Raw genomic sequence first — 17,580 nt, 5'->3', positions numbered from 1 at the left:
TTGGGGACCATATTTAGGTCCGTCTTCTTCCCTTTCTTTCTGTTGTTTCTATCTCTTTCCTGTCCTTGCACTGAATCCCGATTATTTTGTTGATGTGCTATCTCTTCTCAAACTTTAACTATCGACTTATCTGTGGGTGTGTTTTTATTGATGGTATGCTTTTCGTTGACTCACTTCTTCTTCTATAAGATCTCTCGGTTGCTGCCTCCCTTCGAGGTAAGCATGTTGTGTTGAAATAGGCGTGAAACCTATACTTCTACCAATGACTTTTCCTTTCCTCAGGAGGAGATTGAGGAAGACATGTTGGAGGACATCGAAGAGGACCGTCTGTCCATCATCCGGTCCGGGGAACCATCACGGGCAGTGGGTAGGTTGGCGGGCAGCAGGCTCAACACAAGCAACGGTGACAGCTTTTCCAACAGTGGGGGTGGGGCTAGGCCGGTTCCGGGATTAGGCAACACCTCTGACTCTGTCTCCATACGTAGCTCCTCCCAGCAGTCGGTGAGGCCCCTCCCACCCTTGCCGCGGACTGGTGCGTTTGAGACAGAGGCGAAGCCTAGTTTCAGTGAGGCGGAGATGCAGAAGCTGTTGGGCTCCACGGAGGTGAAGGAGGTGGAAAAGGTGGACTCCAAGGGCTGCTGTCACTTCTTCAAGTGTTGTAGAGGACAGAAAAATCAGGTACGACAAAGTATGTAGAATAAGAGGGTGAGATTTTGAGACAAAAACAAAACATACTTATGTACGTGTAGATTTATTCCCTTGTGATATTGGAATTTTTTTGGTTTATTTTTTTGTGACGAAGTGTTTTATCAATTGAAAGTCCCCAAACAGTAGCTGATGGTCCTCCACTGATTGCTTTTCTATATTGAAAAAAATGTATATTAATTGTTTTTACTAATGTGGTCAAATTTTTGGGTTCACAACTCCAGATGCCTTACAGCCTTCTTTATCCACTTAGATAAGTTATATGCAGCTTAGCATGACAGTAGTTTACCTAGTTTTTGTGATGGTGCAGGAAAGAAAGATTGAAAGTTGTTTTTTGAAAGTGTACTTTCCATTTAACTCAAGAAAAGCAAGGTACAACTCTAAATGAAAGTCCCTTTGCTGGCTTATGTACGTATCATTGAGAATGTGTTTTTATGAGCAGCTGTCTTCCTATCTCCTTTATATTGTCTTGGTATCGTCACAAATTCCTACTTCTTTACTATTCTTCTGTTGCCTGCCTGTTTGTCTGTCTATCAGTATGTCTGCTTATCTGTCAGTCTGTTGGGTCATAGGAAGCTGCTGATAGGTCCTACTTCTTGCCTTTCCATTTTTTAAATTTTATTACCTGTATATCTTTCCCTTCCTTTACTCCAGATAGCCTTTATTGTGACAACATATTTCTCTGTGGGTAGTTGGTGGGTGCTCTGGTGTAGTTTTCTGCTTCTTTCCTACCAAACATCTATGGTCTTGATCTTTCCTACTTTTGTGTGTTTGTTACTCTCTTGTAACACCTTTAATCTTTAACACTTATATGACCTTATTGTGTTGCAAGTGCTGTAAAACTCTTACTAAAACGTATTTCTCTAAAATCACGACTGAACTCTCACAAATAATCCTACCTTCCGGTCAGGTGGCTCCGATCTGCAAAAACACTCTAACCAAAAACAACTCGGAGTCGGACCACCTGGACTCCAAGCTCGACCCGCTACAACAGCTGCAGACCGGCTCATCCTTCGGTGGTAGCCAGCTGTCCACCACCCTGGGAGGCCAGCCGTACAGCCGGAACTCCTCGCTCAAGGGGTCAAGATCCGGGACACCTCTGCTGGAGGCGGACCGGAACATGTAAGGAAGAGGAGTGTGTGTAAGATTGTGTGTAAGAGAAGGAAAGGAGTGTGTGTAAGAGAAGAGAAGGGGTGAGTGTAAGAGTAGAAAAGGAGTGTGTGTAAGTGTGTGTGTAAGAAGAGGAAAGGAGTGTGTGTAAGAGAAGGAAAGGAGTGTGTGTAAAAGAAGAATAGGAGTGTGTGTAAGTGTGTGTGTAAGAGAAGAAAAGGAGTGTGTGTAAGTGTGTGTGTAAGAGAAGAAAAGGAGTGTGTGTAAGTGTGTGTGTAAGAGAAGAAAAGTAGTGTGTGTAAGACTGTGTGTAAAAGAAGAAAAGGAGTGTGTGTATGGGAAGAAAAGGAGTGTGTGTAAGAGAAGAAAAGGAGTCTGTGTAAGAGAAATATGGTATTGGTTTAACACCCCTATCAACACTATTAGGTTATTTAAGAGGCGGAGCCTCCGAGTTTAACGTCCATCTCTGAAAGGACTGAGCCAAGTGGGAAATTCATGTAAAATGCTTTTACCAAGGACACAATGTCGATTCCCCGAACCTGCGAGTTCGATAGCCGAACCTCTAGGCTATCGACGCCACGTGTGTAAGGGAAGATAAGAAAGTTTATAAGAGAAGACTAGAGTAAGAGAAGAAAAGAAATGTTTGTAACAGAAGAGAAGGAGCTTGCAAATGAGGGAAAAAAGAGATGTTTAAGTTTTGCTGTGTGCAAAAGAAGACAATAAATGCTGAAGAGTAGAGTAGGAACCTGTGTAAGATAAAAAGGTTAGTGTAAGAAGTGAATATTAACGAATAGGGTAATAGAACATGATGTGTGTATAAAAGAAGGAAAGATAGTATGTTTAATAGTAAGAGAAGGAAGGAGAGCTAACTGTAACAGAAAAAAATAGCGTAAGAGGTGAAAAGATGAGAGAAGACTAACCTGTCCTTGTTATCATGCTGAGTTTGTTAATAGATACAAGAGGAAACGGGAAGGGAGAAGTCAAAGTTTATAGCTTACTTGATTTGAATTGTTTTGATTCTAGCATTAAACATTTACAATCCTACTATTACTGTTTTGGTAAAAGTAAAGCATAGCTGCCCACTTTATACTGTATAACGTTGTTTGTCAAGTCTAGGTCACTACACGGGTCACAGTGGAGTTGCAGCTATAGCTTACTAGAAAAGGAAACCTCGGATTGTGATCATCCTTCTGCAGGAAAATGTATTAGTTTAGAAAAAAAAACTTTTACCCTGTGTTTCTCTCTGACCAGTAACGAACTGAACACCTCGTCCACCGACTTGGGCCGGGCTGCCTCCTTCATGGGTTTCAACACACTCTCTGTGGATGGAATGATGGAGCGGAGGAAGTGTGTGCTCAACATATACCTCCTCAACCTCACTTCGCCTTTCCTCATGCTGCTCAAAAGTGCCTGGAGCAATTACGTCATTGTGAGTTTCTGCTTGGTTTCTATTTCAAAGTACTCTTTCTCTAAAAATGTGTTTAATCCTTTCAGGATTTTGTCACGATAGAGCATTCCCTGAGACTTCCCTTTGACAAAAATGATATTCCATTTTAGTTTCGTTCTTTTAGAGTTAAAATCTTCACATGGGACTGATCACACCATTCTTCATCATTTTTACTGTATTTTGTTCCCTTAAGATACCTGTTGTTAGGTCAAATACCCTAAAAGTTCTCATCAGAGCATATCACTTTTGAAATGATATTGTTCTATAATCTACGCTTTGAAAGAGGGAAAATCTTTTCATGACACTGATATAACCACTTTCTTCTTGGTTTTTAAAAGGATTATTTGTCCTCTTATACACTCAATCCTTTCAGTACTAGTTCACAATAAATCGGCCTTACAGCGTGCCAATACAGAAAAGGTATATTATTTCACATAAGCTCCCCATAAAAATTTATAATCTTCACATGGCACTGATTGGGCCATTTTCTTCTATTTATGTGGTGATTTCATACTTTAACCTTGCCATAGTAATGTTGTTTTTTTCTACTGCATCCTCTACTAATTTGGCCATAATATCTTCCAGTCTTAATGTCTTGCTGTGTCTTCTGATGTCTGTGGTGTGCTGTCTATGATCATACATAAATGCAAAAGACACCAGTTCAATTTCTGCATCTATACAAAATATTATCGAGCATCTCTGTTTTTGTGCTGGATACTACACAGCCCTGGCTGGCTTCTGACAAGTGCGATCAGCAGCTCTTTTTTATTAAAAAAAGATGAATGTTTTAAATTGGTTAGAGTGGGTGGTTGGCGGTGCACTGGTGTGGTTTGCTCCTTCTTTCCTATCAAACATCTATCGTCCTGATCTATCCTCCTTATTTGTGTTTGTTACTCGCTTGTAACACCTCTAATCTTCGGCTTTTATATGACTTTATTGTGTTGCAAATGCGGTGCAACTCTTACTAAAACTAAAACTAAAATTGGTGTGAGGGCATGTAAATTATTTTTATTCATATGTTTGTGTTTCTCTTTTCGTTTGTCCAGAGATCCACGTTAGCTCTGGAGCCAGAGCACATCGAGATCACGACACTGCCCGACGCCATGTCTGTACAGTCCAGGTTCGTATCTCACTTGTTGCCTTTCTGTTTGTGTGTGTGTGTGTGTATGTGTGTTTATGTGTATGTATGTGTATGTGCATTAGTTTCTGTGTATCTGTATATGTCTGTGTGTATATGTCTGTATATGTCTGCATGTGTGTGTCTGTCTGTATGATTTGTGTTATTAAAAGTTAGAAGGTAAAAAAAAATTGAGTCAGACGACGAAAAAAATATGATATTTGTGTTTGGGAAAAAAAATAACGGAACGGGGTTGGGGGTGGGGGGGGGGGGGGGGGTGTGTAAATGAGAGAAAGAAGGAAAAGTTTTGAATTCTCTATTTCATCAGAGTTTGACCTTGTTTATTCTGCTTGACAAGTGTTTTTTGCATGACTTTGTGTGGTTTTTCCAGTCACTTTCACAATGTGTCCCGGCATGTCACTCAATTCTTGGAATTGAAATGGTGTCGTTTGTATGGGTGTATATATCTCCAGTTCAAAAGTTGGGGTGGATGAAGAGTGTCACTGGTGGGACTTACTTTTTGTCTTTCCATCTGTTTCCATGTATCTTGCTTCTTTCCTTTCACAAAATGGCTACTATCCATGCAGTACACAATATTATTTCTACGTTTGAATTATTTTTTTTGAAAAGATGTATTTGATAAGAAAAAAAATAAAAAATGAGAAACTGTTCAGTACCCCCGCAGTCTTGCCTAGGCTCATTTTGTCACATGACAACCATAATTTCAAACGCGCCTTTGATGTCATATTTTGTCGCAGTCAAAAAAGGCTGCAACGCCAGCATACTGTCTTTCCATATTCCAGTGGCACTGAGTACTGGTTGTGTAGTAATGGCATTATTGTTCAAAAGTGTTTTGTGGCCCGTCCCGTTTATAATGCACTGAGTTTACAGCCTGTTTTGGTATCTAAAAAAAGCATCTTTCCTCTACGACCATCCATGCTTCAGACTGATGGTTAGCTGCTGAAATTTTGACACAGGACTTGTTTTGATTGGGTGACTGGGGTTGCTTTTATGATTGAGTCTCTCTGTGACCTTCTAGATGTGGGTGTATATTTTTACATCATGTGGATGTCTGTCTGTATGTGTCTCTATATATTTGATGTGTCTCTGTACGTAATATATGGGGGTATCTCCATATTTCTGTATAATGTTGATATGTCTCTATATGAATCTGTATATTGTCGTGTAATTCTATGGACGTATGACTGGGTCTAGGTGTGTGTGTGTGAGACCATGTGTCTCTGTATATAGGCATATTATGACCTTTTTCATCTTTGTGTGCATGAGACTGTGTCTTTGTACGTGGGCATAGAATGTGTCTCTCCATGCGTCTGTTTAACTGTATGTCTCTATGTTGTTGTATGACTGTGTGTCTCTCTTTGTGGGTATTTGACTGTGTGTCTCTCTATGTGGACAAACGTCTGGTTTTTTGTCGATATCGGTGTATGGCTAGTTTTAACCTGATTTGTGTTGTGGAGTACTGCATGCCATGTTTTTAACGTCACTCTACTTCTGACGTTGTTCAGCGAACAGACTTGGAGGTGAGAATGTTTTGCAGATCTCTCTTCCCCCCTCTATCTCTCTCTCCCTCTCTCTCTCTCTCTCTCTCTCTCTCTCTCTCTCTCTTTCTCTCTCGCTGTCTCGTCCAATGTTAGCTTTTCCTCCTATTTATTCGCACTAACACAACCCGACTCTGTTAGCGTGTGTGATATATTCTGTGGCTTTCTTCAACAACATTGTATGCCTTTGTCAACTATTTCCATTGACTTTTTCTTATTTCTCTTCCTGTGTCTTTTTGGACTTAAGTACTGTTTTTTGTAGATGTTTTCATAACTTTCTAAATCAATGTATAGCTGTTGTTTTGAATGGGCTTGTGATCTGTGCGACAATCAGTGTTTTGTTAAAAAAAAAAACTTTGGCTTTGTTTTCTGTACGGTAAATGCTTAAGACCATTTTTTGCCTTGTCATTCTTTACATCTTCGGGGCCTCCTTCACATTTAAATCGGTTTGCATACTTTTCTGTTGTATTTCTGCTCTGGGTCAGAGCTTTTTGTTAGTCTTTGTCAATACAAAAATATGCTTCATTGATATGCTGCTTTTTTATCTGAATACTTGCAACTTCATGAGCTCTGACTATGGAAGGGATGCCCATGCTGAAGGCAATAATTCAGTGACTTCAAGTTTTTGATTTTGATAGATATTCTGTTCTGGCTTTCATTCTATATACGCACGCAGGCTACACACACATACACACACACACACACACACACACACACACACACACACACACACACACACATTATATATATATATATATATATATATATATATGTATATATATATATATATATATGTATGCACACACGCACCCATACACGTACACACATGCACACACGCACACACACACACACACGCGCACACACAAACACACACACACACACACACACGCACGCGCACACACACACACACTTATAAACCTACTCATTTACTCATGCAAACCAATTCATTTCAACACATACATGTCATGTGTTTTAATGTATGCACGCTTGCGCATTGGTGTCTGTACATGTATATCTACCAATGCCTGAAGAGGTGGGGGTGGGGGTGAAGAAAGGGAGAGACAAAACTCTGAATGTACAGCTTACTAAAAAATATTTTTCTCTTTCCCAGATTTAATGCTTACAATTATATTCTGATGATTTTATATATATTTTACATTCCATAATTAACAGAAATATGGTGTGTCTCTCTATTTTATATTTCTTAACCTCTGTTATATATTAAATTACATTGTCTTAGTATGCCCAGGTTAATTCTTGTAATACATTTTTCAGTTCTAATATTCTGGACATTTCTGAACACGCCACTATTCTATATTGTTTGATAAAGTGGCCGGTGTCATGTATATATGTGTGTTTTCTTATCCGCTTCAGCATTTTGAAGCCTTTGAGAATGTGCTTGAATGTGTAACAGATAGGGCTCTGGTGGTGCCTAGATCTTGTTTTTCCTGTTTTTGGTGAAACTGTCGACTTTTTTTTTTACATCGTATGATACCAGCTTCTACTGTGATCGTGATGTGCTTTCAATTCTTATTCCTGAATATGACTCTTTATATATCATGGGTCTCAATAGTCCGCTATTTAGCGGATTTCCGCTACCGCCATTTCCTCTGCTAAACTTCGCTACCGCGACAGCGGGCCAATCAGAAAGAGAGTTGTTGGGAGCAGGGTGGTTGCCAGGTCCCGGGAATTTTTTAAAAAATCGCCGAGCCCCGGAAAAAAAATAAAAGATCTCATTTGAAAACCAAATCCAATAACGTCTTTAAGTTCATTTCTACCGGTCGCGATTGTGATATTAATTCGGCTCAGAGAGTACGTTTCGCGCGAACTGGTGGTTTTGGCGGCAAGCGGAATTGTGTCACCAAGGTTCGACTGGAAAATCAAGATCTACTTTCGCTTTCGTTACCACCCAGAAATTTGTCAGTAATTGTCTGATATTAACGCAACAATTATTGTAACATGCAGGTTCGACATTACAAACGTGGTGTCGCCATGAAAATAAATCAATATTTGTCACTGTGCCGTCACTTATGGGGGCAACAAAAAGAAAAGAAAAGAAAGTTATAATACAAGCGTCTTGCCGGGCTCGCCATTGCGACCGGTCAATGAACCTGCGCGCGTTCTGAGCAATCTGAGCGCTTCGAAGTACAGGACTCAGGAATGGGGGGAGATTATTGTTGTGTTTTTTTAAAGACGCACTCGGGGATAGGGGGAGGGCTGGACGCAACACCAGAAGACAAAAAATCTGAAACTGGAAGCAAATATGTTTTATGTTTAGAATTTTGATTACTACTACAGCTCTTTGCAAAGTAAAGTGTGCGTTGGTGCAGGCCTTGTGTGAAAACGGGAACCGTCATAACTTGTAAGCGTGTTGTGGAACTTGGGGGCCTAAGTGTTCGCGTTTTATTGGATTGGTGACAGTAAATTAGATCTCTATATTTTAGCTTTCTATTCAAGATTCGCAGATTTTCAGTTTCACTGCTTCTTGCCCTCCTCAGTTCTTTTACTCCTCTCACACTGAAAAGGTATACTTGGGCTATACTTCTGTACTTCAAAACAAGATTCATTTTTATAAAGTTTATATATACAGGCGAATATGATGAAGGGAAAAATTAAAAAGTCGCACAAGGTTTTTATTTCTGCATTCTAGGGTTCAACAGTATAATAATAATAATGGGTGTTTCGCGAAAATGGGCTTCTGTGGCGATCACCGGGAACGTTCCTCCTTTTTTAGAATTCTGAGTTGAGACCCATGATATATAGCTTTATGAAACTGAATATGTGAGCTCGTGTCCCTTCATTATTCTATGAGTGAAATGAATTTCATATTCAAAGGAATGAAACAAAAAGGCTGAACTTTGATCTGGTGATCCAGTTATAGGCAATATATTATTGTGATTTAAAAAAAACCCACAGGCAACAGTTTATGTAAGTTATTTTTTAATGAAACTTTTGATTCTTTTGCCAAAGAAAGTTATCCCTTGAGAGGTAATGCTATTGTGAGTTACACACAACAGTTTATGTTTATTCTTTTTAAATGAAACTTTTGATTCTTTTGCCGAAATTTCTCTGTCGTTTTTGAAAAAAGAATAAATAACCTTAGAAAGTTATCCCTTGAGAGGTAATGCTATTACAAGGTAATTTATTTCCAGCTATCTCGGTACTTTCCTCATGTTTGTAGGGTAAGAAACGGAGCGTAATATGTAAACTACTGTCAAGAGTGTGTCCATGTTGCTATCTATTACTATTAGTAAAAGAAAGTCGCTTTAAAACAGGAATTTGTGATGTCATGATTAGGGCACTCTGCTGTTGCATGCAGAAAATATGAGTTTGACACCCAAAAGAAAGGGGGGGGGGGAGTTTCTTTTTATTAGGTATCTCCATCTTTCACATCTTTCTGCTAAGATGCTGTGTCTCTCTCTGCCCATGTTGGTGGCCCTGATAGACAGGGTGGAAGCTTTCCACTGCCAAAATTGGATCAATAGGGGCGTGGAAAAACATTTTCAATCATTTCATGATTTATTGGAATATTAAATCTGTACATTTTTCTCTCTCGCTCATCTCAGGGACAAAATAGAACGTCGCTACAACAAGATGAAGAGAGACTTGTTCCAGCCTGGCCAGGGTCTAGAGACCCAGTTCTCTCTGGTCGACGAGCTGCTCACCGCTGTCCAGGCAAACTTTATGCTCAAGAAACTTTTCTGGAGGGTGAGTCACTGATTTGATTAAGGGGAGCACAGTGTAGATCCGGATTACAGGACTCTTAGCAAGTGTATAGTTCCTGCATGCTGTGGGCATCGCTGACCATTTATGACACCGCAGTGCCAGAAGAGAGAGAGAGAGAGAGAGAGAGGGGGGGACTGAGGATGTGAAATGAAATTTTTGCTCTATTTAAAAAAGAAATTGTTCTACTTTGCTATGCTTGATTTCAGGGGCATACGCATTTCTGCAGAAAATATTGTGTTTACGCACAAGTCACTGAAATCACATCTCATTCCTTCCCGCCCTCCTCCCTGCCTGTAAGTAAATGTATTTTGTTTTTGAAGAGGACAGTCGGACAGCTAGTTTTATTTACACCCACCCTTCCCACCCCACCATCATGTGATCCCTGGGATAGATGCGTTTACCTCAGGCAGGGTCTCCAATTAAAATTCTCAAAACATTGTATTGGGCCTTTTGTTCCCCTGAGTTGAGTGTCCATTGCCTCTTTATTCACCATTCTATTGTAGGCTACTTGTTGTTTATAGATGCCTGTGTTTTTGTCAAAGTCTCTTGAGTTTCATGTGGGGTTTGATTTTAGATTTTGCCAAATTGTGTTTCCATTTATTTTCATTTCAACTGCGACATTTTATTTTGTGATGTCTGATTCTCTTTCCCAGAACCCGGATGTCTTCAGCTTCATGATATTACAGCTCCAGAAGTTCTTGCCTGGGTCTTCTGCACCCCTGAGCACAGAGGAAGGGAAAGCACAGAGGGCAGATGAGCTGGAGTAAGTGTATATTTCTCACTAATTTTGCCTCAGACACTAGGCCTTTATTGTTTCACTATTGTGAGTGATGCTGTACTTTTACCTTTGTACTTTCATAATACTGAGATTCGACTTTTGGTGTTGGCATTTTCAAACGACTTTACTGATTACTGCCACTTTCCATTTCTAATGTTTGCAGAAGGCCATAAGTATATGCTATGGCCCTGTTGGATTGTGTTTGGGCAGTCTTAGATTTGGTTGTGTTGGGTTGTGTTTGACCAGTGTAAGCCCTGGCTCAGTTAGACAGAGCAGATCAAATCTGACTGATTTATGGTGGTCTTTTTCAGTTAGTAAATGGCATCCACTGACAAGTTCTGACTTTCTCTAACACTTCCAGATTCGTCATCTTACTCCTGTCTACGATTAACGTCATGTTTCGGGAGTCGGAGACTCTACCATCTCGTATGCAAACACTGAGGCTGGAGAGGTAAGTAGAAGCATTGTAGAATTTTTTTTTTTTTTAAACAGATGCTCAAAAGCACATGTTTTAACCCCATGAATCCTAGCATGCCTCTTCATTACTCTTTGAGCACCAAATGAACACTTCAGCATCACCTGTCATCTGTCACCATTATGATGTTGGTCCATTGTGCCCCACTCTTTACCACATCAGGTCTCTATCTTTCCCCGATCTCTGCCTTGATGCATTGTTTCATGAAGCTTCAGACCACTGTCGGATTTTAAGTTGTCAATGTATGATGTATAATGTCTTCTGCATGCTGTGGACAAATCTATCCATTGAACCCAGGGTACATGGTGCTCAGGTGCAAGGGTTCAAGAGAGGCTTGAGGGACCTAAGGTCAAATAGTTATATAACCAAAAGCATGTTATACAGTTTATGGCAGAACATCTTTGCCCAGAGGTTGTGCTGTCTAGGGTTCAGTTAAATTGTTTGTGAGGTGTCAAAAGCTACTCCATGAGGCCGCTTCTGAGTGTCCGTGTTGTGTCGCAGGAATATCTAAGTTTTCACTGGAATTTCATGTTTTGACTGTTGCCCCCAAAGTTACTTTTTTTGTCCTATCTCAGTTTTGATAAATGTGTACTTTTCTTGGTTTTGTCAGGCTCCCACATAAGTATGCATTCAAGAAAAGAACAAAATTATGAAATTTTTTCCAAGTGCTATCGATGCAATACAATGTTAAAATAGATATTACTATGATAGATGACAGATGTTTATGTTAATGTCAGGATTGACATCAGGCGATGAAAGAAATATTTTTTTTATCAATGATTCAGTGGCAAGATGGTCACGGAACTGCTGAAGATCCTGATGTGTCAGCCGGATATCCCATACCGACCTCTGACCCTCACCAAACACTGGTCTGCCCCTTTTGCTGGCTCCAAGCAGGGTGCGTCAGAGAAGAACCTGGATGAGGAGGTAAGGGCTGAAAGCTTCTAGAACAGGGCTAGATGTATGTTTGTTAACTGCCAGTGTTTTTTTTAACTTTCCCTATATTTGGGCAATGTCAATTTACTCTCAGAATAAATCTAGAAAGGTGGATTCCTGAAATTGTCCAGATTTTGCCTGACTTCAGGCCAATTGTTGAGGTGTTATTGCGCTTTATAAGAAAACAGTCTTGATACTAGATGTATTGGACAAAATGGTCCATAAACTTTGAGTCCTTGTATTTGCATTTCCACAGTGTCTGAAAAGTTCAGGATTCTTTGTGCTGCCAGTTACCACCTCTGCCGCTCCTGTGGTAGAAGTGTGGAAGTAAATTGTTCCCCAATGTAAACCTAATAATTCTCAGAAGAAAATATTAGCTTATTTAGGGAGTTCTCTGTGAATTTTAAAAATCTTGCCTCGCATTTTCATTTTTTTAAACATTTTTATGGAGCATGATATAGGAGGGATCACTTTTCCCTGCCATCAACATTGTCTCTTCCTCTATCCGCAGCTGTCACGTTTAAAGACGGAGTACATCAGGACGGCTATTGCTTCCATGTTTGAGCTGTTTCTGGTTGCCAAGCAGGTAAAGTCAAGACCTTTGTATGATTTATGCTGTACAGTTTTTTTTACCAGTGGTCTTTACATGCTAGTTCTTCTGATGTAAGTGGTTGGTTGGCGGGTGCTCTGGTGTGGTTTGCTCCTTTTTTCTTATCAAACATCTGTCGTCCTTGTCTCCCCTCCTTCTTTTTTGTGTATGTTACTCTCTTGTAATACATAATCTATTCTTCGGCACTTATAAGACCTTATTGTGTTGCAAGTGCCGTAAAACTTTTACTAAATGTAAACTAACTTCCGATATAAACATCTATTCCGTTGGTGGTTGGTGGAAGCTCTTGTGTGATGTGCTCCATTTTCCTATCAAACATTTATCGTCATTAACTCTCGTTCTTTTTTTCTGTTTGTTACCCTCTTGTATCACCTCTAATCTTTGGCACTTATTTGATGTATCGTGCTGCAAGTGCCGTAAAATTCTTAATTAAAAAGCAGACAAAACCAAAGGTTAACCTTTTCTGTATTTCTCTGTGTTGTAAACCTCTGTCACTTTTGTGTGTCATTTTGTCATGAACTTCCTGTATTTCTTTGCGTCACTTTGTCCATTTTTGTATCTATAAAATAAGCACCGTGTCCATGTGCTTCCACAGGCAGAGCTTAAACGAGGCTTTCTTTATCAGCACCTACAGTGTAATGGTTATGCTCTGCACCATTGCCCACAAGAGATATGGGTTTGATTCTTCCCCTGAGGAAATTTATTGAAGATCTGAATCTTTTTGCCTTTAAGATATATCTCACTTAGCCCAGGTTTACCCTGATAGGCAAGGTAGAGACAGCCCATCTCCTAAATAATGTAAATTGCATTCATTTGGGTTTGAAAAACATAAACAATAATTTTGTTCTTCTGTTGAAATCCACTCCTATGTTCCGTGTTTAAGAGTGGGCCAGTTCCTGACAGCTGTTAACAAGAGAATTTTTTACCCTTATTTGTGTCTTTCTTAACATAATGAACATGTACACATGAGTGGTAGACGGGTGCTCTGGTGTGGTCTACTCCTTCTTTCCTATCAAACATCTATCATCTTTATCTCCCCTCCTTCTTTTTTGTTTTTGTTACTCCCTTGTAACTCCTCTTATCCTCGGCACTTGTATGACCTTATTGTGTTGCAAGTGCCCTAAAACTCTTACGAAAAAAAAGAACATGTACACTTATGTATGTATGTGTGCCTTGTAAAGTTACAATATGTCAAGAAAACAGTAATATGAAGTTTTATAAAAGTCTTTAAAACGGTTGGCATATTTGCTATCAGTTATGACATTCATGATCATTTAGTTAATCAAAACGGCTTGCTGTGTACGAGTGAACACAAGAGGTTGTTTGTTTGATCAGTAATAAGGCTGTCATTGGTAAGTTTTGAATCCAAATTCATTAAGGAAAGTGCAGTAAAAGGTGAATATATTTGACATTAGTCTTGTGGGTTATTGTACCTTATGTTCATAAGACCCAATGCAACGCTCCTGTTTTGAATATACAGTTCATCGCGATGACTAATGAGTGACGTTTTTTTCCCTACCCCCAGGCCTCGAGTGATGAGATGGAGATTCTGACCATCACGGGGATGACTACTTTGTTCAAGGAGGAAAAGACCGCTGTGAGTACAAGTGTAGTTTGGTCTTGTGGATGTGATCCTTTCTCTTATTCTCTTACTCTAAAATTGCTTTTTGTAAGAAACAGAATACTATAGCGGACATTTGTAACCCTTATTTCTTTATCTTTTGTGTTTTTAAGTAACTCAACATAATGTGTTTTTTTTTGTAATAGTGCGTATTTTCTTGTTGTTATTGTTTTGCCACTGAACTCTGGGGCCACTCGAGTGTTTTGTTCTGTTGTTTGCTGTTCTTGTACTCCACTCATTTTTCTAGGCGCATGTCAACAAAAATCTACTGCTGTTATTTTATGCTTTAATATCATTTTAAAAAATATATATTATTAGCAATCCCTATTTATCAAAGATAATTTTATTGTTTAGTTGACTTAATAATAAAAGCCTGTTTCCTCCAGCATCTAAAGTTGAATGGTGGAGTGTGAGGACCATAGGGTTGAGTACAATATACAAATACATTTCTATGTTGTTCCTTATAGGCTGGCTTAGCAGGGAGGGGAGTGGGGTAAAATGGACTATAGAAATATGCAGTAAGACTACCATTTAGGGTACCCCTTTCCTGGTTTTCAAAGTGTGGGGATGTAACCATAGTGCAAAAGTTTCCAATTGAAAAAAAAAAAAAATGTAACGGTTTCCGACTCTTATTACTGACCCTATGACTATATTTTTAGTTTAGTTTTAGTAAGGTTTTACTGCGCTTGCAAATGCATAAGGTCACATGAGTGCCAAGGGGTGGATGTCAACAGAGAAGTCCTAACTGGGAATCAGGCCTACTCGGCTCAGCTCTCTAGCCTCAACAGCACAGAGTCTGCTTTGACTACCAAGGCACCTTGGAAATAGTGGGTCACAAGAGAGTGACAAACGTACAAAAGAAGTAGAGGAAAAAATGACAATAGTAAGGATGAGAAAAGAAAAAGCAGCAGTTCCCCCTATGTTGTTCCGGTACAGTTCTGAGCCTGACATTGATAAATCAGCCCATTTACAATTCTACTGTGTCTAAGAACATGTTAATATTCCCCCCTTTGTGAATGGCCTAAAGTAAGCCAATACTGAAGTGGAGCTTATTAAGAACTTTCACACAAGCTTCCCCCCACAAATTCACATTGACAACTAAAATGTTTGTGTCCTCCCCTCTCCAGGAGAAATTTGTTGACCGGTTACTGGCCCAGATTATGGAGCTGGTTTCTCTGTCTCGGTTTGACCAGCTGACCCCCGCCCACGCCATCCAGGTGTTCCAGATGTTCTCTCTGCTGCTGGTATTCCTGGAGCAGAACAAGGCTGTGGTGACACACGTACGCAACCACTACTATGAGGAATTCAAGTAAGTGATTGGCGGGTGCTCTAGTGTGGTTTGCTCCTTCTTTCCTATCGAACATCTATTGTCCTTATCTCCCCTTGTTCTTTTTTATGTTTGTTACTCTCTTGTATCACCTCTAATCTTCTGGCGCTCATATGACCTTATACAGTTGCGAGCGCCGTAAAACCTCTACTAAAACGTAAAACGAAACGATCCCGTCTCCTTCTTTTTTGTATTTGTTACTCTCTTGTAACACCTCTAATCTTTGGCACTTATATGACCTTATTGTGTTGCAAGTGCCGTAAAACACTTATTAAAACTAAACAAGTAAGTGCCAAGTGTGGTATGTTTGTGTCATTGCACGGAGGAATTGGGCCCTCATCAATTTTTGGGAATGTTGAGTTATTGGTATTGTCTTAAATAAAACTTGTTCATTTGTGTTTCTTTCTATTAAAAGAATACCCATGTGTCTTTAATAGAAGTCAAGATATTTGCGATTGAAAATGGTTGGAGTCATCTGGTTTCAGAGGTAAAATTAATGAGAAAATGGCTGCCTTGTACCTTTAATGGATGCTTTTCAGTAAAATCCACATAGAAATAATATGTTTTAATATGGATATCAAAGGTGTTGAGCCAAAAAACCAAAATTTAATAGAAATTCCCAAACCTGCGGGAAAATGCTAGTTTCTTCACTTTCATTATTTTGACAAACGCCTGATCTCCCCACCCTGCTTCACATATCTTGTTTTTCCCTCCAATGTCATGCTCACATATCTTGTTTTTCCCTCCAATGTCACGCCCACCTCTTTGTTTCCCTCTCAGGTACTTCATCCAGGCCCCAGCAGTGTCCAGGAAGCTCCCGGTCCAGTACCCAATCACAGCCACCGCTGTGTCCGTCATCGACCAAGTGGTCGTGAAAGTGTTGGGAAATCAGTCCATCCGAGCATCTTGATCTTTATACGTTTTTTAAAAAAAATTCTTAGGCCTTACAAAGTGAGGATGGTTGTGAAAGATTGTATGTTATATAATGGGTCTCTCCACTGTTCGTGATATGAAGCGAAGGTATCTGTGACTGTGCATGTGGCAGCAAAAAGAAGGTTGCGTGTAAGATGACTATTTTTACAGACATAAAATAAAAGAAAGAATTAGAGGCAAATAATGTGCCAGAAGTATTTTTATTTCAGAAATGAAACTAAATTTCTTCATCATCATGGGTAGTGATGTTTGTTATTGTGTGTTGGTTGCAGCGGATGCATTTTCAGGGAGTGAGCCATAGTGTGTATTATATATGATCTTTGCAATTATTTGTTCAGTTGTTTATGGGGCAATGGCTACATTGCAACCGGTTTTCTCCATGTCCGCTCTACTGGTTCAGAAAGACGTGTATTATAGGTCGTTCAGCCTCAGCTGCCCACACCTAAGAGCAAATCATCGCGAAGTCCTCTGTTTGATTGCTTTGAAATTTTCCATATAATTTTAGATATTACTGGACGTTACAGATTATAAATTTTGTGGTTGAGAAACCTTTACAAGTTAGGTTCCGACAGGGTTCCTTTGATTTTCACCGAAACTATGTCAGATTTATAATAGAAGTTTTACAATAAAAGTAACATACGATGACACAGAGAAAATGTCTGGTTTTCGTTGCAACACACCAACTTTTACAAAGCAGGGGCGGAACTCGTAGGAAATGTATGGATGACAAGAAAGTCACCAGGACCAAGGTGAACGAGTCCAGACAAACGAAACGTAAATGACTTTCCAAGGGCATAAAAATAATATTTTGGTTACAATGGACAGCTAACACTTTTAAGTTTTAAAAAGATAAAAACTCACCTGAAAAGGAGAGGAGTCATTGATCGTCCTCAGAATCGGACCCAAAGGGATAGATAACCGTCTTTTGTTGAATAAATCCATACCCGTCAGTTTTCCAATAATTGTTCTCTTCTGCCATGACGTGTTCAACACATTTCTTCCAGTAGTGTCTGTCTACGTCAAATATAGCATTCGTCGTCAATGTCTTATGATGTCCGCTATTTTGAAAGTCATATTTTTGTCAGAGACATCGTGTTTAATCCTTGGCCAAACCAACTCAATAGGGTTTAAATGGGAATGGTACGGTGGAAGTCTCAGGCTCGTGTGTCCATGCTTTATCAATAGTATAGATCTTGGGTCGATTTAGACTTTTGACTATTTGCAAAAGTTCTGGTT

General features: G+C 39.6%; 1 protein-coding gene across 1 annotated transcript in view; it reads left to right on the top strand.

The window, feature by feature from the left end:
- The window catches only part of LOC101850299 (uncharacterized protein C12orf56), a gene marked incomplete in the record, with an annotated part of 63,626 nt that extends 46,109 nt beyond the window's left edge, over positions 1-17,517 (top strand). Inside the window, 13 exon segments of the mRNA XM_013087926.2 lie at positions 283-678; positions 1,616-1,827; positions 3,067-3,244; positions 4,309-4,382; positions 5,906-5,920; positions 9,505-9,646; positions 10,318-10,427; positions 10,804-10,893; positions 11,703-11,844; positions 12,365-12,439; positions 13,989-14,060; positions 15,212-15,393; positions 16,192-17,517. Coding sequence (XP_012943380.1) covers positions 283-678; positions 1,616-1,827; positions 3,067-3,244; positions 4,309-4,382; positions 5,906-5,920; positions 9,505-9,646; positions 10,318-10,427; positions 10,804-10,893; positions 11,703-11,844; positions 12,365-12,439; positions 13,989-14,060; positions 15,212-15,393; positions 16,192-16,321 — 1,818 coding nt within the window.
- Between the last annotated feature and the right edge of the window lie 63 nt (positions 17,518-17,580).

The sequence above is a fragment of the Aplysia californica genome, unplaced genomic scaffold (genome assembly GCF_000002075.1).
Source record: "Aplysia californica isolate F4 #8 unplaced genomic scaffold, AplCal3.0 scaffold00022, whole genome shotgun sequence".
NCBI classification, from domain to species: Eukaryota; Metazoa; Mollusca; class Gastropoda; order Aplysiida; family Aplysiidae; genus Aplysia; species Aplysia californica.
This window is presented reverse-complemented; position numbering and strand designations above follow the sequence as displayed.